At 35.6% G+C, this 22,779-nt stretch overlaps 1 protein-coding gene and 1 pseudogene across 9 annotated transcripts in view; both read right to left on the bottom strand.

Moving 5' to 3' along the window:
* The window catches only part of Pds5b (PDS5 cohesin associated factor B), a 283,823-nt gene that overhangs the window by 113,020 nt on the left and 148,024 nt on the right, over positions 1-22,779 (bottom strand). For all 9 annotated transcript variants that reach the window (XM_087199489.1, XM_087199485.1, XM_021266499.2 and 6 more), the window contains 5 exons: positions 22,519-22,645; positions 10,617-10,697; positions 7,403-7,543; positions 4,083-4,198; positions 247-341 (listed from right to left, as the gene is read on the bottom strand). In XM_087199489.1, the coding sequence (XP_087055615.1) occupies positions 247-341; positions 4,083-4,198; positions 7,403-7,543; positions 10,617-10,697; positions 22,519-22,645 (560 nt within the window). The remainder of the gene's footprint in view (positions 1-246; positions 342-4,082; positions 4,199-7,402; positions 7,544-10,616; positions 10,698-22,518; positions 22,646-22,779) is intronic.
* Positions 10,704-22,512, bottom strand: LOC147821696 (ZZ-type zinc finger-containing protein 3 pseudogene; annotated as a pseudogene).

Here is a 22,779-nt window from a genome sequence, read left to right as displayed (position 1 = left end):
AAAATTCTTACGGAACCAGAAGAGATACTGTTCATAAAGATCTAATCTTTTTATAAAAGCTTCTAGACTATAAATAAGATATGCTATAAAATTCTAGCTTTAGAGATTACTTTTCATTATGATAAATTAAAACAAGACTTCCTCTATCACAACAAAACAAAGGTTTTTTTTTCCTTATAAAACTCATTGCTTTCTTTGTTCAATGAACACCATCTAGGAATATTTGTTGTTACATGTATACAATACCTGTTAAATCCTTTGCTAAATCAGGATGATTCATGAGACAATGGCTAGCAAATTTCACACATTCCAGGCGAATTGGTACATGGATATCATTAAACCTGATAAAATATAAAGGCACAGAGTGATCATTAAAATAAAAGAAACAAGACTGTCCAATCTACACTCAATTTATATTGATTTCGTCACTAAAGAAAAAACAATTTATGTAGGAAAATATAAAAATTAGGACAATTTCTGTGAGAACTAACTGATTTTAAGGAGGCCGTTTAAAAAATACACATTTGGCTCAAATATAACCATCAAGATAATAAGAATTTTCTTATATTATACTTTCAAATATTATCTGTATATGCAAGTTTATATGAATATATGCATAGTTCAGAGAAACATTATATAAATCCCATAGTATCTTTGATAGAAAACTTTTCCTCAAAGTATTTAATTATAACACATTTACAAATGTACGGCAAATCTCACAGTAAACTCTATGATACTTTACATTACATTACTAACCCAAACTATAGCCAAAACCTACTCTTATTCAGTTAATCACATAATTACAACATTTCCACTTGTAGAAAAGCCAATTTTTACACTAGATCTGTAAATATTTATAGCCTTACAAAAGATTAAAATTCGTTTCTTTTCATCTCTCTTTTTCCTTTACATTTTTTGGAGCAAGGAGGTGGGAAGAGATTTGCATGCACAAACACACACACACAACAGTTTACATTTTGCTAACTGAATCATTCTGATGATGAACAGACTCCCCTTGTTCCTAAATCTTAGATATTGGTATTTATATACACAGAACTGATCATATTGAGATTCAAATTTATTTAACAAGACTTGTTTATAGACGGTGCTGTGTTCCTCCATCAGGAAGCACTTGATATCTAGTCATTTCTTAAACATAACATTGATGTTCAAAGCCTATGTACATTAATTCATTGTGGAATTCAAAATATTTCATGAACAAAACCTCAGCTCCACGAGAACTAGCACAAACAATCAACAAGTGGGATCGTTTATTAAAAAGCTTCTGCACATCAAGAGAAACCACCAACAGAGTGAAGAGACAACTCACAATGTGGGAAAAAATTTTTACCAACTGTTCCTCAAACAAAGGTCTACTATCTAGAATATATAAAGAACTTTAAAAACTCAGACCTCCCAAATTTAAAGATCCAATCCAAAAATGGGCATCTGAAATGAACAGACCTTTCTCAGACAAAGAAGTAGAAATAGCAAATAAACACATGAAAAAATGTTCAACATCACTGGTCATTCGAGAGATACAAATGAAAATAACGCTGAAATTCCACCTAACTTCAGAAAGAATGGCTGCTATCACGAAATCAACCAATAACAAATGTTTTTTTTGAATTTAGAAGTCAACATTAAAGTGAAACCAATATTTTTCATTCATTATTTACATGTCTTAATTCTATAAAATCAAAAGGCTCCCAATCTTATAACCCAACTTTATAGAAAAAAAATTCAACAACTACATAAAGGTAGGGAAAAAAGTCTTCAAAATCAGCACCAAATAATTCAAAAACAAATTTTTTTTTTCTTTTTTGGTACTAAAGCTTGAACTCACATACACTAGGCAAATGATCAAATGGTATATACTACTGTAGCACTGAGCTATATCCTGGGTCTTTTTTCTTTGGGGACGGGGGGGGGGGGGGTAAGAGTACTAACTAAGTTTCCTAGGAGGGCTTTAAACTTGCAACCCTCCTGCTGCAACCTCCTGAGAAGCCAGGATTATAGGTGTACCCCACCACACCCAGCTCAGAACAGTTTCTTAGTAGAAAAAAGTATTTGTTCTGTGAAATATAGTCCCCTCCACACCAAAATAAAGTTGTAAGTCTAGCCCATGAGCCTATATAGTTTCCTGAATGTTTCAAATACAAGTGTAAATTCCTATTATAGTTTACCATTTTTTTAACTAAACAGGTAGCTTACACTCATAAATATTAATAAAAGTTTCTTCTAAAATACACAGCTCTTAATTTAGTGGTGTATGTGTGTGCTGCTAAAATCAAACCCAGGGCCTTGTGCATGCTAAGCAAGCCTCTATCAAGCTATATCCAGAGTGCAAAATTTGGTTAATATTTGATACTGTGTGAGTTTTATGTCATTAATATCAAAAGAAATAATTACAACATAGGGCTGGGGATTTAGCTCAGTGGTTCTGCCACCTGCCTCGCAAGCGCAAGGTCCTGAGTTTGATCCCCAGTACCAAAAAAATAATAATAATAACAATTACAATGTAACAGAAAGGTAACATATGTTTAAATTAGGATTTTCCTCCCCTGAAAACCTATAAGGTCGGGCTAATTCAAGTCCTAATTTTAAAATATACTAAATGTTTATAAAGCCATGTACAACATAAAAACATTTCCGTCAATGTCAGACCACATATATAACTATAGTCCCTTAAGATTACGATGAAGCTAAAAACTCCTATTGTCTAGTAATGTTATACTTAGTCTGTATAAATACACACTATGATGTTCTCAAAACAAAAGCACCTAAGGATGCATTTCTCAGAATATATCCCCTTCATTATGTGATACATCACCTTCTGCTTGCCAGGTATGGTGGTGCACACCTGTAATCCCATCACTCAGGTGGCTGAGGCAGGAGGATCACTGCAAGTTCAAGGCCAACCTGGGTTACATAATGAGTTCAAGGCCAGCTTGAACTAACATAAGAGAGTGTCTCAAAGAACAACAATCAAAAAACAGAAGTATATTGTTGTTTCAAAAATTTAAATGCAATGGACTTGAAATTGAGTTGTATAACATAAACTGATAAAATAGTGAGCCCTACTGTGCAGGAACTTTCTTTGTACTGAAAATTTTTAAAAAATCAAGAATCAAACTCAAAATGACAATGGGCTAATATTTATTAGCCTAACTTCCTCGTTAAACATTATTGAGCTAAATAAAACCTAAGAAGTCAGATTAAGAATTTAGAGCTCAATAAGCACTTATAAAGGTTTATATCCTAATTTATCAAAAAGAGCAAGAAAAATGATTAATTATAATCACTGCCAGCTGTTATCAAAATGGGAAAAGTGGTGAAACAAATGCAAATATTCCAACACAAAGAAAGTAGAATCAGAGTCTTTAAATCCTATTTATTACTTAACAGCACTATTTGTTATGAGAATAATTTGAGAGAATAAAACTCCTTCTTTATTCTCAAAGTAGCTTTCAACCAGGGCATTTATAGTGCTTTTATTCTGTATTTTCAATGCCAGGAATTTCTTTGGAAAAGATAATTAACCCCTTTCACAGAAAAATGACATACATAAACACTCAAATGGCAGTTTACAAGCAACTTCAGGTGTTTTGTGGGACACTGAACGCATACAATCCAGGTCATCATTTCCTTTAAGAAATATAGGAAGGGAAGTTGGGGGGAGAAAGTAATTTACTTATTCATTCTGTTAATACCTTTAACCTTTCAATATCTCCAAATCATCTAACTAAATATACTTTTTTTGTGGAGGGGCTGTATCTCCCAAAGAGGAATTTTTCAGTTAGAATTCTTCTTTGGTTTGAAATAATAAATTTTAATTTTATGGTTATAATACTATGTGATAGTATTTTTAATGTGTCATTTAAAAAAAAAAATCACTGAGGATAAAATAAGATGAAATAAAAGGGAAACTACATACAATCATCAACACTCAAAATTTCAACATATCCTTCATTTATATGATTTTAGAGAATAAAGTTTAAAGATGGACAGTATTCTTAAAAAAATAATGCAAGTAGATATAAACATATATTGCTTTTATCCAGGAAACCAAAATTATATACCTGCCCAAGTAGCACTGCCAAAGTGGCTTGTTTTGAGAAGCCAATTCTGAATCCTTTGCCCCAAACATTTTTGCCAGTAGTTTAACAACCTGGAGTCGTTCTTCATTATCATTGCTCTTAAAAAAAAAAAAAAAAGAAAAGAAAAGCAAGTTTAAAAGCCATGAATCATATTCAGAACATGGTCATCCCATGATATCCCTTTTCCTCCAATTCACAGAAAATCTTTCACAAACTCCAAATGAAAAATTACATAAAAATGCTCACTAAAATTTTCACAAAATTAAATATCATGAATGTTATAATCATATCAAATTATATTAAAGCAGTATTCCATACATAAAAATACACGTATGATTAAATGTCTGATCAAATGGTAGAGGGCCCTACAACTGGAGTTTACATCTATTCAGAGTCAAATTCAAAAACCTACCATGGGGGCCAAGGATTTAGCTTAGTGGTTCTACTGCCTGCCTGGCAAGCTCAAGGTCCTGAGTTCAATCCCCACTACCAAAAAAAAAAAAAAAAAAAAAAAAAAACCTACTACGGGCCCTTGAAAAACTGATTTTTAATAACAGATAGTAGTAGAGGCCAGGCCTACACTAAACAGATAACTCTGTCTGATGGTACTTTTTATGTTTTTATAGAAGTGTCCAGATTCCTAAATAAAATTCAACAGGCTGATGAGGCCCTGCATATGCAAAAATTAAAACGTCTGTTTCATATACTATACTGCAGGCACTCTGGGGACGAAAAATCAATTTCATTGCTTATTTTGGTGCCAGCACCAAATGACACAGTGGTTAAATGAATGAGCACGTCACAATACTAGACTTAGAAATATAAAATATGACAATTAGGTCTATCAAATAGAACTAAGATTTGACACTATACAATTTTTTTTTCAACCAATGCCTCAACCTAGCATTCAAAAGTCCCAACAATATGATCTAACTTGTCTTTTTACTTGTCTAAATTAAGTAATTCTCAGCCCTAGCTTTACATTAGAATCACCTGTAAGGCTTCAAAACAAGCAGCCCATCAACCAAATGCCTGGACTCTACTCAGAAAATTTTTTAACTGGCCTGGCTTAATACCTGGAAATCTATTAAGGCTCCACAAATGAAGATTCTAATGTGCAGTAAAGAATGATTTAAATTTGCTTTATATTACCTTCCAACTATAATTCTTTGTATTCCACAGACTGACCCAGCACCTTCCTACCTCTATATGCTTCTGCATGCTGTTTTCTTTGCTTCAATTGTATGCAGTAGTCTCTTATGACACTTACAATATCTGGCCTCTTATTAGATCTGTTTTTTTTTCCGCTTCCTCCCATACTAGATATTAAGTTGGCTGAAAGCAGGGATGATAATTTCCTTATTTTTATATTTTTCATAATGTGTAGGAAAATGCATATAGCATTTATTCTATTATTTTTACTAGAGAAAATCAGAAAAATCAACAAATAATTAGAAGTGTGACTGTCTTGCCTCATGAAAATTGCTAATCACATTTAAAAAGGGGCAAGGGACCAGTTAATCAAATAACTCAATTGAGAAATACACCAAAAATATACTCCAAACTGAAATTAGAATAATTATTTAATGGTTATTTTTAGGATATTCATACTACCAACATTAACATTTTTTAATTTTGGTTTTAAAAGGAGAGAAATTTAAATTTTTAAAAATAAATATTACATGGAAATCATTTAAGAACTTTTCTAGGTAGTATACTGGGGCCGATCAAAGATTAATAATTATGACTAGCTTTATTTAATTTTCCTGAAATGATTTGAAAGAGATAAGTCCATTTCCTAAGTCTTCAAATGAAACTCAATTTTACAGCATAATTCAATGTCAAAACAACAGGGACATGCTACCAAGAGATTTCAAGGCCTATGTGAAAAATAAACAAATGTTCAATTTAGAAAAGTAACATGATACCTGGGAGATACTATGAGTAAGAGAAAACATTTCACTCTTTGTGGATAGTAACCGCCGAACTATTTTTGTTGCCCAATCAAGAGGTCAAGGGAACTGCTACAACCTATGTATAACTATATAAGCTCAATGTATAGCTATGACCTCTAAAACTAGCTAATGTGGAGTAAAGTGCCATCCTGCTCGTCATTTATTACATGGCTACCAATTGCCAGGCATCAAGTCAGGCACTGGAGATACACATATAGACACGGCATAACCATATGAATAAGTAAGAGTAATACACTCCCTCACTTGTATATTCAGTCAAAATTACTCTCATAACTAAAATGCAGTCACTACTGTCAACTCTTTCAAGTGGCCTGCTCTCAGGCTACAGAGCGTACTTCTTTTCCCACCTTTACTTGGCCCTCATTCATTCTGCAGAGCATATTTCTTTTCTACCTTTAATATTTCTACCTTTAATAAATATAAAACCTTGTTACCTCTTGCATGTTTCTTGTCATATTCTTTGTTCAGCACAAGAACCTTGAAAGATCGTGGCAAAGGGCCCATAGCACTCCAGAACTCCCCTAACAATTCTGAGATTGTTTGTGTGTGTATAAACAAAATACTTATGCAAATGGTTTGTTTTGTTTTTAAACATTCATCAAAAAACTATAGGTGATAACCCCATGTTTCTGAAAGCCATCATTCTGAACAACCTAAGAAACATATCACTTCCAGTTAAATTGAAAGTTTTCCTGAAGCCATAAATAGACGATTCTGTAGTTAACTGGACAGTTTAAAAGAATAATTGCAAAGCAGCTATATCAGAATTCATTCATATCAATGTCTTTTAAGTTTACTTGCAAAATTCCTTAAAAGAAAAATTCTGTGATTACTGACAACTTCCCTACCCAAATAAGGAAACTAGAAAAAACAACAACACTGGTTTGTTTGAACTAAGCAAGATTTGTTAAGGGATCATTTTAAAAGATTCCTAACGATCCATTCCTTTATATTAATTTGAAATCTGGTACTCAAAGGTCATGATTCCTGGAATGTCTAAGACTTGGCTTGTGGAACCTACTCAGATGGTTAGAGGTATTCACAATTTAGGACCTGCTAGAATAAACAAGTGAACAAACTTTTATTTAAATTACTGACCTGCATGTTCTTCTTGACTCCCAACTCATTACTTACATATAGGCTCAATCTTTTCAGTATTTGGGTTATTGTTTCAGCAGAACCCAGAAAATAACTTTGAGGAAGTCAGAATGCTATCCTACAGTACATTATTTACTTTATTGTAATATTGTTGAGCAGTGGTCAATAGTTTTATATTTATATTTGTTAACCTGGTTGACAGAATAATACTATTTTTTCAATAGTTACCTTTAATTTGAACTCAAGCTGGGGTAAAACAGAGAGCAGCAAATGACTATCAATATTGTAGAGCTCCAAAATTAAATCAAAGACATGCTCTGACAAATCGCTGATAGATGTTTTCCCAAGCATCAGAACCTGATTAAAAAACTTTTGAGGAGAAAGAAAATTTGTCACTAGTAGAAATACCATAGCTAAAATGAATGTTCTAAAGTCTTAATTATTATTCAATTAAGTTCATTACTTTATTCAAAGTCAAACTCTACCTATCAAAACATTTTCTAATAGATGAGAAAATGCTATATAAATATGAACAGATAAAACATGGAATGCATCTTGTACACAATGAAAGAAATAATCTCTACTGGCTAATCAATTAACATATCAATAAAACCCCTACCTTCCAAATATATTTTATTTCCCATTATGTTTATTATACTGTCTTTGATAATTCATTTTAGGTTTTAACGTGACTGGATTAAGGCATACTTGGTTAACTGGTAAAGCACTATTTCTAAGTATGTCTTCAAGAATGTTTCCACATTGGGCCCGGGGATTTAGCTCAGTGGTTCTGCCACCTGCCTCGCAAGCACAAGGTCCCAAGTTCAATCGCCGGTACCAAAAAAAAAAAAAGAAGTTTCCACAGGAGACTCAATCCAGCACAAAGTAGGGAAAACTGGTAATAATGTGGCCAGGCATTATCCAAGGGACTAGGGCCCAGATAGAACAAAATGCAGAAGAAAAGCCAATTCATTCTCTCCTTTCTAAGGCTGGAGAAACCTTGGTTCTCCTGCCTTTGGACATCAAAACTCCAGGTTCTTCAGACACAAGAGTAAAAACATGTAGAAAAAATAAATGAGATTACTATTACCTCAGCATCTTGTTACTTCTTGATAATTTTATGCAAGTAAAGTAAGTGAACAACAGTTATTCCATCTATAAGTCCAAAAGGATTGATAATGATTTCTTGGGGGGGGGGGTCTTGAGACAGGATTTTGCTATGTAGTTGAGGCTGGTCTTGAACTCACTATGTAGCCCACTCACTAGGCTATCCTCAAATTCATGGCAATCCTCCTTCCTGAGAGCTGAGATTGCAGATGTGTGTCACCATGCTCAGATGAGAAATGATTTCTAATGTCACTAATTTTATACTGCTACAAACAATAAAGTTCACTAAAAAGTGATTTTATATGTAATTATACAGGTTTAAAGTGGAAAAACAGTAAGACTTGTTAAGGAACTTAAGGGGGGGGGGGACAATCCTTACTGACTTTTCAACTAACCTTCAGAGCAAAGGACAAGAAAACAGAGAGATAGAAGAAAATAATGGACAAGTTACTCGAAATAAATATACAATTGAGAAAGTGCTAGGAACAGTTTACTAGTACCCTTCTCCTAGCCTCCAAGCTTCTGATAAAGGATGTAACAAGAAGTTTCATAGACAAGAACAGCAGGTATAAATGATAGAAAAATGTTTTTACACTGACTTATCTGAAATTGCTCAAAGTGTTTCCTTGGACCCTTTGTCTTTCTTTAACTTTCATTATAAACAGTTTTACACATACCCCAAAACTGGAAGAATATAATGAATCTAATCATATAAGTCCAATTAAATATTTTATTCACTTTTCCTTAATTATTCCACTCACATATGCATTATGTTCTTATCTTTATACCAGGAAAAAGGCATCAAAATAAAGGCTCCTAAAAAAATATCTGGTTTGGGCCGGGTATTTAGCTCAGTGGTTCCAGTGCCTGCTTCACAAGCGCAAGGTCCCAAGTTCGATCCCCGGCACCAAAAAAAAAAATCTGGCTTGACAATACTGGTTTAAATAAGGACCAACAGGAGGAGCTCACTTAAGGGTGCTCTACTAGGTCATGGAACTCATCACTCAGGGGCACATGAAGCAAGGAAAAGACAAGGAATAACTCAATTCAACCAATATCCAACATTCAAAATATTGTAAATTTGGAGTTTCCTGTCAATTCTGGAATAAGATAGATTATAAAATTTGATTCTACAGCTTCTGAAAGTTCATACTTCAAAGCAGTTCCCTTACAAATAAAATTTTATATGCCCAAATTATCATATGCCAGAAACAAAAGCAGGAATTTATCAAGATACTATTTTAGAAAATGTGTTTCTTCTCAAAGTAATATCTTTTCATGATATCTTTTATATCCTGACTTTAAATTTTTGTATACTACAAGAAAAAAAATCTCCAATATAATACAGAAGAATATGTAAGTAATTATAACAGGGCTTTTTTTTTTAAAGGGCTTATTTTTTTAAAGATAGATTTACATCCTTTACTTAGTTAGAGGTGGGTGAAAGCAGAAAGCAGGTAGAAAGAACTGTCAAACAATTCCAGGGACCACCATGAACACTATACTAGACCTGTGATCCAGGAGGCACCCTTCACAGAATATAGTATGAATAGTTCCACGTAGAGAACACACCAGAACTGTGGACAAAAAAATAAAACCTACCAATACCACCAACTTCTATCATTGAACATAAAGGATAAAATAAATTTCATCTAGGACCAGGGATTTAGTTCAGTGGTTTCGCCGCCTGCCTCACAAGAGCAAGGACCAGAGTTCGATCCCCGGTACCATAAATAAATAAATAAATAAATAAATAAATAAATAAATAAATAAATAAATCAATCAATCTAAAATATGTGACCAATCATAAGTAGAATTGGGGTGAAACTCAAAAGGTTCATTCCATTACAATCTTCCCTCCTTCTCAAAAAAGTAAACATATATATTCCTCCCTCTACAAGGGAGAGCAGTACATAAGCAACTTTCATCAAATTGCTAGTGCCAGTTATTCTTGCCTTCAATTTCTAGGTTTAGCTATTAGTTCATATCATCTTATTGTACAAATTTTACGTAAGCAACTTCTCTGAATAATGACACATTCCATATGTTTCATCTAATTACACTTAATTCTATCTCTAACATTACAAACAAACAGTGTATCTTCCTAACCAAAATAAAAGCTGTTTTAACTCGTAGGCAATTTGAAAGAAGCAAATGAATGAACAAACAAGATGAGATAAGTTTCCAGAAAATATTATCCAAGAATAATTTTAAGAAAGGAGAAAGACAACACACTGCATTTTTAAAGTATATACTACTTGCTCAAATTTTGCTTCTAACAGTGTTTAAATTTTTGATTTAAGCATTCTTACAAGCAATTACAAGTAAGACTTACATTGGTGATATATGGTTCGATAGCTTGAGCTGTCCTCTTCAGTAAAGCCTTTGCCAAATCATACGCTTGCTTATTTAAATTCTGAAAAACATGAACAATGTTTGTATGATATATATATTTGTATGATATATATATATATATATCCATCTTTTGAGTTTTGGGGGGTTTTTTTGTTGTTTTTTTGCAGCGCTGAGAATCAAACACAGGACCTCGGACATGCTAAACAAGCACTCACCATTGAGCTTCCCAACACACACAAGCCCTACATCTCTATGAAGAGCAAAATGTAACTGTATTCAAAGGCTACTCCTGAATAAATGAATGAGAAACCACTACCTATAAAAGAAAGCAATGTCACTTTTCTTCCTTTAGAAAATCTGACCCACTAGTTGACAAAATTTCTTCCCAGCAAGAATTATACTCTTAGAAATGTTGTTCATAACATAATGCAAAACACAGAAATGTTTAATAAATATTTAATAGATAAGAGATGTCATTCTAATCTAATCCCAAATTCAAATCAGTTGAGTACAAATATAGATTGTTAAAAGCAAGGTCCAGAAAAAGCAAAACATCTTTTTTTTTTGGTACCGGGGATCAAACTCGGGTCCTTGCACTTGCGCAGAAGGCAGCGCAACCACTGAGCTAAATCCCCGGCCCGAAGCAAAACATCTTAAGAGGATAAACTGGGCTCTACTGTGGACAACAATGGGGAACCAGAAGAAGGGGAAGAACTATGGGGTTTTAGACAGCTACAGAAAAGCAATTTACTGTAGCACAAAGGTAAGTTCAGTGATACAGGAAACAATAAATAGTAAAGCATAAAGTACAAAAACAGTATCCTAAAATGTTTTTCTGAGAGATTTTGATGATAATAGAAAAACCAAAAGTCTAAAATAAAATCACTACTAGGAACTAGGCATATTCCAGAGTACAGGATCAGTGAACATATAACCTTAAATTCACATTCTTTACTCACATATTTTAGACCTTCTTGCCTTGATAGCTCTACTGTATTACTTCATTTCTAACTGTTATTTAAGATTTTGTTATATAAACTAGGCGTTGTGGCACATGTCTGTAATCCCAGCACACTGAGGCTGAGGCAGGAGGGCTGCCACAAATTCAAGGCCAGCCTGGACTATATAATACCTCAAAAATTAAATAAAATTTGAAAAATTCTGCTATATAGGGCTTTTTGTACTCCTCCTCCAATCCATTTACATTAAATTATGTATGTCTTGAATTAAGACTTTTGAGTATAAGAAATTTCTGTATTTCTCTTTACTATTTTCAATCTGGCTGTTTGGTTTTTTTTTTTTTTGGTACCAGGGATCGAACTCAGGACCTTGCACTTGGTGAGGCTGGTGGTGGAACCACTGAGCTAAATCCCCGGCCCCTGACTATTTGGTTCTTATTTATAATGTGTCTACAAATTCTATAGATCAGTGGTGAACCTTTTAGAGCTTTCAATGATACAAACAGGCCGCTGCAGCATACATCCCATAGGTTTGCCACCACTCCCATACACTAATAAACCTTGACCAATTAATCACATGTATAACATATCTTGGGCTATAATTGTCTTTTCACAATGTGTATGATATCTCAATGTGTATAAAAGTTTTTAACTTTAATGAAATCAGATATATCAGTCTTTTATATGGTTTGTGCCCACTGTATCTTTTAAGAAATACATTCCAACACTGAGGTTGTAAAGATGTTTTTTTATTTCCAAATAAAATTTTGAATTGTTTTCCAAATTGACATAAACTGTAATCTATGTTTATATACAGTATAAAGTAGCTTTATTTTCCATATGGGTAGTCAGCTGCCTTAAGAGCATTGATTAAATAGTTCAGTATTCCCTCTAGTAACTTATAATACAGTCTCAATTTTTACATAACTATGAATGTCTTTTATGAATTCTCCATTACTCCCTATAAGTTCTTTTGTCCATTTTTGCCTGGTTGTAGTCAAAAGGATATGTAGGAAAAAAAAAGTCTTAACACTTTCCCATTTTTTTCAAAACTGTTTAGTACTATTGACTGTGTGGTGTTTCACATGAATTTTAGATTCAGTTTGTCAAACTACACAATCTATCTTGATCAGATTAATTTATATGCCGAAAACTGGCATCATTTCATATCGAATCCCTCAACATATTAAATTTTCTATTATGCCTTTCAGTCAACTAAAATGATTTTCAAAAAAAAGGTCATGTGCCTATTTTTTAAATGTGTAAGTAGGTTATGTCTTTGTTAAAGCTGAAAATGAAAATTTTTTGAAGTTGTGCTAACATTTTTATATTGACCTTATATTTAGCAACTTTACCCATTTTTTCCATGTTATAAAAAATTTATGTGTACACTGCTTTGTTTTCTGCACAATCATATCACTGATAAATAATCAGTAGTGCTTCATCTTTCTACATCCTTTTGTACTGTTTTATTCAACTAACTTAACTCATGCCAAAGATTGCAATTTTTAAAATTTTTGCACGAAATTCATACATGTTGCCTACAAAAACTGAAGAAACAAGAATTTGAAGAGAAAAAATTTTATTATATTCAACTGTTATGGGCATTCCAAAAAATGGAACACCAAGCAGATATTGAAGGGTTAAGACTCCTAGTATAATGCTGATTAAAAATAGCGTATTTGGGGTTTTTGCTGAATAAAAACAACACTTTTATAATCTTTCTAACTTCAAAGAGGATGCTTCAATATTTCACCATTAAGTATAGTGTCACCGATATCCTTATTAGCTTAAGAAAGTTCCTTTCAGGGCTGGGGATTTAGCTCAGTGGTTTCGCCGCCTGCCTCACAAGCGCAAGGTCCCGAGTTTGATCCCCGGTACAAAAAAAAAAAAGTTCCTTTCTATTTCAAAATTGCTAGGAGCTTTTATCACAAGTCATATTGAATTTTTCCAGTTTTCTTCTCTATCTACTGAAAGACTTCTCTTTGGTCTGTTTCTTTAGACAGCTATTTTAGTCTATTCCTAACATTTTCTCATGCAGCTCCACCACTGTATACATAAAATAAAGCCAATTTGGCCATTATCGTTATTTTATATTGAATTTATATGACTGTATTCATAAACTACCTCCCTTCTGACACTGATGTCAGTTTTTCTTAGGAAGAGTGTAATCTATTCATAAAATGAATTGTGGGGTATCTCCCCCTTTTCTATAATCTCAAATTTTGCTGAATATTAGGACTATTTGCCACCTAACTCATCAACAGAATCCCCTGAGGTTCTTTCACTGTTTACTTGAGTTCCACTACTACTACTATTGCTACCTGGGGCGGGGGGGGGGGGGACAGGGGATCGAACTCAGGACCTATGCTTGCATGGCAGGTGGAACCACTGAGCCAAATCCCCAGCCCATACTGTTGCTACTTTTGTTTGAGGAAGAAAAATTCTGTTTGTTTTACAGATAGAGTTTTTAAAAACCAATTACTTGTTTTTTTTTTTTTGGTACCAGGGATCCAACTCAGGACCTTGCTCTTTCAAAGCAGGTGTTAGCACCACTGAGCTAAATCCCCAGCCCCAAATATTTTTTTAATTGGTTAAAGCTACCCATGAGTTTTATCTCATGACGAACTAGGCAAGTTTTATTTTCTGCGAGTTTATCTTGTCTAATTTAAATATGTTGGTGTGAAATATTATTCAGAGAATTATCTTCTTCATGTATGCTGCTCATCTCATTCTAAAACGATATACTGGTATCATCTCCCTTTCTGTGATTCAATATACCAAGTGTCTGCCTACTGAATACAATTTTCAAATTACCAATTTGAAGTTTTCATGGAATGTCACTATATTTTCTATTTGATTCATTTTTGCTCTCTGGTTTGTTCCCTCATATACTTTTTACGTTGTCAATGTTTTATAACTTCTCAAATTGAAAACTTAGCTACAAAATAACATTTAAAAATTATTTAATCTGCATCCCACAAATTTTAATGTAACATTTCAGTGATTGTTTCTATATAAGTGCCATTAAAATTTGTTCTGTCACATTATGTTACAGCAGTTTTATTTTTCAAATTCACAATATTCCTGTACATTCTTGGTCTCCTTGATTTATAATCGCTGGGAAGCATGTTAAAATGATCACAAAATTATGAATTTTTTATCTTTATAATTCTTCCAATTTATGCTTTGTATATTTTGTATATTTTGCATGTTTATGCATAGTATGACTAAACTTATTAGTAAAGCATTTCTTTATCCAGTAAAAACTACTGTCTCCAATATTAACATAAGCTACTTCAGTTTTCTTTTGGTTTGTATTTGTCTGGCAAGAAACTTTCCCCTTTCATATCCAACTTTCCATGACTGTATTTTAGCTGTTTCTCTTACTATCAAACAGCTGAATTATCTTCAAGCTAATCTCACAACCTGTTTTATTAAATGTAAATAGTAAATTTAGGCCATTTACATTTACTGCATTTCTCCCCCACCCCAACTCCGTTTTTGAGATAGGGTCTTGCTATGTAGTTCAGGCTGGACTTGAATTCTCGGTGATCCTCCTGCCTCAGCCTCCCAAGTGCTGGTATTACAGGCATGCACCACCACTTTCTTTTCTTATAATCCTTAAAATTTTTAAAAGAATATACTTCATTTAAAGTTCAAAGATACTCAACACATCTAAGTATTTCTGATCATCAACAAGATCATATCACTCATTAAATATTCAATCATACATATTATTTTCATTTAGTGGTTTAGGGCCAATTTGCTAATACTCCTTTAATTAATCACAAATTATTAGTTACTGCTTTTGTTTTATATATTACTTCTTATTAAGAGCACTTCTTGTTCACTTTTACTTGTTGAACAACATTTTAAAATGCAATTTTCTTCACTGTAAAGTACTCACATAATCCTTCAGGAAGGATCTTTTTGACAGTGACATCTTCATTTAACAAACTAAATATGGAACTGTATAGGATGATGATTATTTTATTTAGCATGTTAGGAATATATTTCCACTATCATATGGCACCTATCCATTCAGTGGAGAAGACAGTAATCAGTTTAACCTTCATTACTTTTTAAAGGCTATACATTTTTCATTCTGCATGCTTTATATTTACTCCTGTTCTGGTGTTCCTCATTTTCTCCAGGATGTGCCTGGACAGGGATTTATTTTTTGTTTATTCTGCTCATGACACTTTTGTTTTCTAAGCCACAAAGTCATGCTTTCCACCACTTCTGGAATATTTTAATTTTTATTGAGTATCACCTCTACCACCAAACATACTGGACCTCATCTTTCAAGTTTTTTCTACCACTTTTGGTGTGATATATATATATTTTTTCCCCCCTCAGATCCATCTCCTAGCTCTCAAAATGTTTCTATATAATCTAATCAAGATTATAGTTTCAATGACCACTTTTCATTTGTATTAAGTTGTCCTCCTAACCTCCTTTCATATGTCTAGTTATTGTGGGAATTTTATTTTCATATGCTTAATCCACCTAACCATTTTATTTTTAATCCACTGAAGTAAACTTATGATTTTCTTAAAAGCTCATTAGAATGATTTATTCAGTACCATAACATTCACTAAACTACAAAGAGCTGAAATTATTCCAGGGTTATAAAACAGAAGCTCACCTAGGAAAGTTCTAGTCTAAGCTAAACATTCTAAGCAGAGGACAGAATTACAAGTACTAGCTGGTAAGATTCCAGCTCCTACATTCACAGGTAAGAGCTGGGTCTTAGAATACTAGTTTGTAGAAGTGCCTCTGTACGACAGAACAAAGAAAAAAATGTGCATTCAGGAAGTGCCTATTAGTGTGTACTACTATATTATTTTAGCAGTGCTGGGGATCAAACCCACCCCCTCACACATGCTAGGCAAATGTTCTACCCCTGAGCTACACTTTCAGGCCAGAAAGTAATGGCCACCTCCTGCCCCACAAAGTCTTTTTCATAACAGTGGACTGAATAGATGAACATCTGGGACATCTCTGATAGTCAGCTGCTGAGTGCAAAAACCCAAGCTGGATCCATGGTCTGCATCTGGGAGGGCTTTCTATTAAATGATGTTAGCATGAACCAGATGGCAGGGCTGGGAATATGATTAGGTACCCCTTTGGGGTAGTCTCCTGTTAGAAGCCCAATCCTCCTCTGTAGATACTCTGCAGGTAGATTCATGACCCTAGCCCTCCCAATGGTGCAGATAGAGCACAGAAACTGAGGCATCAAGCCAGGTACCCCTGGTCATCTCCCCTGAAGAAGCTGAAAGCTAGGCTCCCATCACTTTTTATAGTTCTTTTAATTAAAAGGGTAACAGGGATCCTAACTATATGTAGGAACCAAATGAAGGAGGTGGCTGAATGTGCCTCAGAAGGCCTGCTCCCCCTGGGAGCTTCCCTCTTCTGGTCACCAAGGACAGAGACAAGGCTGGGCTGGGTAAAGTTAAAATGAGATGAGCCACCCACAGCTAAACACCAGTGGGAATGACACCAAGACAGCAAAAGGAGTAGAGAGATGGTGTCAGCTCAGAATCTACAGCATGCCAGCACCGATGATTTCATTTAATAATTTTTGAAGTCTAGCATTACTCTTTGTACTGTCTTCTTTCAGCACTGTAAGATTTTTTTTTAATATAAACAGACAGTATCCACATAGTTTATTTCTCACAGTTCTCCTGACAAAGGAACATTATTCAAGAACATACTGTATACACAGATAAGAAGAAACATACAAAATGTTTTAAATGATGTACAACAAAATCCAGCAGTATAAAAGAATGCATGTGAACTCTTGCTCACTGTGCAGACTAAATTTAATCACTTGTTTAAATAGTAATAAAAATACAATCTTTTATGGATCTTGTTCAGACTACAAAAGAGGGAAATTATTACCATATATATGATTTTTATATTAGGCAGTTTTCTTTGATGGGATGTACAGACAACTCCAAATACAGAGGCAGAAGTCTGTGTATTTTAAAGGAATTAATAATGTGAATTAAGAGATTTTACAGTTACTATCACTGGCACTTTTCACCACAGTACACATCACATGATCATCTTATAGAACATTACATTTAAAAATATATCTGAGTGACAATTTTATAACATTCACACACCATGAGCTCGTTAAGAAGCAATGCCACAGTTGCCTCCTAGAGTACTTTGCTGTTGATAACAAGGACAGTTCATTACAGTTAAAAGAAATTAGGTATCAATATGGTTTAAGCAGCTTTGGTTTACTAAAGGCCATCAACAAGCAGCACTGGACTTAAGTTCTTTTAGAGTATAGATCCTAGAAGCAAACACCATCATTGGTTAAAACTTTGTCTAAAGAAGTCAGTTTCTGTGCTGAAAACTATTTTCATAAAACTGAAAGCTGCTGAACTGTTTGAATATAAATACTTTGCCTTCTTGTTATCGTATTTATGACCAAGTTCTCTGAAACCTTTGGGATTTACTCTCCCGTGAATGTGTGCTCTCGCATCCGTCTCACCCACTAAGATTGCCGCCTCCAGGCGTCGAGGCAGCGAGGAGATTCACCAGGGAACTTCTGCTCATCAGGGTGCTTGGCTGCTGAACGGGGATCGAGAGCCACATAGTGCAGAGTTGGGCTGGACGAGAACACTCGAGAAGCATTCATGCTGTGAGTGTCATTCAGACCTTTCCGAACTGTGCACATCACCAACAATGACACCACTGCTATGTGTCGAAGAGGACTCGTGAGGGATGAGCTCACTCTGCCATGTCATCTATTCACTGGAAAGTAGTTTGGGTCCAGGTAATTATAACTGGTGCCCTGGGACATGAAGTAGTCTTGGTCTAAGAATGTCTCTGACCTATAAACAGGCTCTATCTAGTTGGTGACCTTCCTTGTGAATATCCATTTCATGCAGGCAGTCTGAACAAGAATCACAGAAATCCAAAGACATCTCTGGGGGATAATTCTGGCAGTGCCACTGAACACCCTGGATAGGTTCCATGCCACAGTTATCACACTTGAAGTCTACGTGCTGTACAAATCCACTTTCAGCTTGCATTTGCTGAAGTTTCTGCTTCTTTAACGTTTTAAATTGTAATAGTTCTTTATATTCAGGTAAATTCCTATACATCATTGGAATAATTTCTTCATCCAACGCCCCCTCGGCTGCAGTGCCCCTATGGCTATGGAAGCAGGGCCAGTCGTCATCCTTGTCCATGTACACTGGTGGTTCATGCGAAGTCATGAAAGTGGAAGGTTTAAAGAGATGCTTATTAAGGGGATGCTGTCGTCTGCTTGTTGAAGACTTTTTGGAATATATATACAGGTTTGGTGTTCTTCCCGGAACTTGGATGCCAGCTTTAGTTAGCTTTATGAAATACTTATGTACTCAGCTAGCAACCTGTTTCATGGTCCTGTTGCCCAGTTCATTTGCAATCTTCTGCCAGCGTCGAGGCTCTACCTCTTCCAGAGGGTACTTCAGGAGCAGCTATTCGAGTTTTTTCTGCTCTTCCACTGTCCACAGCTGGTTAAACATCTCGGGTTTGGTGTCGTCACACAGCCGGCCCCTTATCTGAGGACAGCTGTGGGAGCCTTCTGCACCATCACTCAAGGGCAGCACAGAGTACGAAAGGGACTCTCCGTCCTTCTTAGGGTCCACAGGGCTTTTTGGTCTAGCAGGTAAACCTATTTTATCAAAAACTAACTTAACTCTCCTAGTATGTCTTTTATGGTTTTTAAACTCTCTTTCAAAGTTCCCAAGGCTACTGGTATATTGGTCCCATACAATATTAGGCAACTAAACAACTCTCTGTGGATATGGAAGCCCTGTACCAGCCTTTGTCTGGAGTTTCTCCACAAATCCGATGGGGTTTCTGAGCACTTCCCTCTGGTGCTTGCCTTGGCTCTCCAGGTCCTGGACTGCTTGGGAACACTGAACCTTGAGGACACCAATGGTCTGCAGCAGTCTCTTATAATCTTTGTTGTGTTTCAGTGCCACATGATCTGATTCAAAGTAACAAACATCAGGATCATCATCTTCCTCTTCTGCAATGTGCTGACTGGCACTCTCTTTGGCAGGTTAGCATACGTCTGATACTGAGTCTTCCCTCTGAGGGTGGCTTACTTAGTCCTTAGCTTCCATAGTTTTGAGAGTCACAACATAAAACTTTTTCATTTTGAGAAAAATCATCAGGACTTGTGGGAGAATCACTTACATTATCACTAGTAGTTGCACCTGTTTCATTGGAACTAAGATTATTCTCCTCACATTGTGCACTGTCTCTGCAAGGAGAACTGTTTCTAGTGGGACTACCTCTGGCACGGGTGGCCCTGCATGGTGACGTTCTCAGGGTATAGCGATGTTCTCAAGGTTCTGACAGAGACGTCATCTGAGCTGAGATGCGGTCTAGAACAGACGGTGACTCTCCTTCCGAGACTGGCATACTCTCAAGAGCTGCATCCAAGACGTTACTGGTATTTTCATTACACTGCTCTTTTGAGGCACTGCTATCTCCCACCACATCTACTTCCTCCTCAGAACCCCTTAAAGATGACTGGATTTCAGAAATGGGGCCTGAAGCTGGCTCAATAGTCAGCTGATTAACACACTCCACAGACAGGCAGGCAGTTCCTAATTTGTGGTCCTCCAACTTGACCTGCACTTCTGAATTTGTGCAAGGCACGTTATGGTCTATATAACTGTCATCCCTCCCATTATCAGGGAACACTGAAGTCTGGGTTTCCAAAGCCCCATTTGCAGCTATTGATTTCTCCTGCAATGCATAGGAACCAGCACTATTTTGCTTAGTGTTCCCATCAGGCTGACAGTCATCACAGTTTAAACCAGCAGAATCACTGTCATCAGCACCGTTGACAGTAAGATAGCCTGTGATTTCTTCAACTACCGCAGAATTAAGTGGCCCATCCTCACAGACATTCACCTTTTTAACCTCCCTTTTCTCACAATCATCCAGTATAAGACATCGATAAGCACGTTTAGTCCCTTGAATATCTGCATCACTGTACACTCCTGTCCTCCTCTGTTCTACTGACTCCTTGTCTGATTTGATAGGCGAATCTTCTTCTGAACTGTTTGGTGCTTCAGACCTAAGACAACGTTTAATTCTTTTTGAAACTGGTGATACAGGTTCTGTTTGCCTTCTCTCCCAATTCTCTATCGCCTGCCTTTCTAGGTTATCCTTTTCGCAAGAAAAAAGTCTTTTCCTGGGGCTTACCCATGATTCTCAAGTACTCTGCTGCTTTAAATGAGTGGTTTTTCCATTATTATTTCCCTTCTGAATTTGCACAGGCTCTGGTCTCTTCTTTGGGGATCTTGATCATACTTGAGAATGAGAAGAGAGTTCTTCAGGGTGACCAATGCTACAATTCCTTAAAGTTCTGCCACAAAAAGATTCATCCAAGCCATTTAACCCCACTGTTGATCTTGTAACATGAGTAGATTGGGAAGCAGCCATACTATGCCAAGTCCCTACAATACGGTCGTCATGATCCACTCACTGGGAAACCTATACAACTAACCAAAGATCTATCACTGTGGAAATATTGTCTTTTTTCCTTATATCCTAAAGGAGTTGGAGCTATGTCTAGAATAGAGCTTAAGCGTCAGGGTTTCAGACTCTCAGCTTCAGCCATGGAGAATACTAGAAACTCTTAAATTCCTTTAGCTGAGTTTTACCAGTATTAAGACATACAGGTTCCTGCAGACGTGTTTCTTAAGGTCTTTTAGGAAGTGTTTCACCTAGTATCTGATTCCCAAGCATCTGTATTTATCTGTCATCACTGATATCGTCCACGTTACACTGAGACTTCTGGTGTTAATTATTTATATGGTTGTACTAGCACAATGTGGAATCTCGGCTGAGGATTTAGCTCAGTGGTTCTGCTGCCTGCTTCCCAAGTGCAAGGTCCCGAGTTCGATCACCGTACCTTTACACTGTCTAGATTCAGTTAAAGAAATGCAGCCTGTTCTGTCATGCGAGGGCACAAAGAGAAGATGGCCATTTACAGACCAGGAAGTGGCCCTCAGTGATGCTCCATCTGCCTCTGCCTTGATCCTGATTTCTCAGCCTTCAAACTTCTGGGCAGGGCCACACACCGCGGGCCGCTCGGGTTGGCGCCGCTGGGGCCACGCTCTGGCCCCACCACGGCACTTGCTCTACTGGCCGACACCTCAGGAAGCTCAACAGGGGCGCCGCGGTGCTTCCAGGTGGGTCCGATTATTTTAAGTTTTGAAATTTGGGATTATGAGGTCATTTTTATTGAAGTATTTGTATTAATCCTACGTGGCTATAGAATAAGATTATACTTTGGCAGAAAGTTCTTAAATTCAAACAGATGTGTATATTAATGATTCCTGTGTGCTTCTCCAGAGACTAAACCCCTTCTAAATCACAGAATCATATTTCTAACTGCTTATAAGACAATCTATCATTTTCAAACATCAAAACATAACTGAAAAAAGTGTAAAAACATCCATCTTGACTAATGTCACTTAGTCAAGAAACACTGTCATCAACATATCCCTTGTCTTCCAGTTAGTATAGACTTCCCTTAATTTCACTCACTATGCTATCATTATCTTGTAGTTAAGACTCTAACTGGTTCTGTCCTCTAACATATAAAGTCATGTAATTGCATCTAAGTAGCTATTTTTTAACTCATTTTCTGAAATATACCTGAAATACAAAACAGAAGTATTCAGAAATTGTGTTGCATGAATCATTTCTTCTCATTTAATCAGTGACTAATAACTGTAACATGTCTTATTGTACTTTAAATAGTATTACTATTAATCAGCACATACGCTAAAACTAAGGTTAAAGTAGGATAAAATATATTTAGAATATAAGCACAATTCTGGATATAAATATTAATACCAGACACATTTAGAACATATTACTACTCACCTTATGGGCAGGGACAAGATTGACTAAAACTGTATCCAAAAGCTCCTGAGATACTGTATCACCTTCACAAATAATAGAGCTCATGAGGTCAACCATATGCATATGAACTTTCTGATTGTGGCCATTGCTGAAATTCAAGACACATTTCATTTAAAGTATCATGGAGATGTATAGGCCTTAATCATAAGATGATAGTAGCAAACACTGCACTTTACAAAAGGACACTAAAATAATAAAACTGTATATACTCATTTAAAGCTT

Source organism: Heterocephalus glaber, unplaced genomic scaffold (genome assembly GCF_053883595.1).
Source record: "Heterocephalus glaber isolate CG9 unplaced genomic scaffold, H.glaber_assembly_v1.0 deba00001720, whole genome shotgun sequence".
Classification (NCBI taxonomy): domain Eukaryota; kingdom Metazoa; phylum Chordata; class Mammalia; order Rodentia; family Bathyergidae; genus Heterocephalus; species Heterocephalus glaber.
Note: the sequence above shows the minus strand (reverse complement) of the source record. Positions and strands in the feature narration are given on the sequence as shown.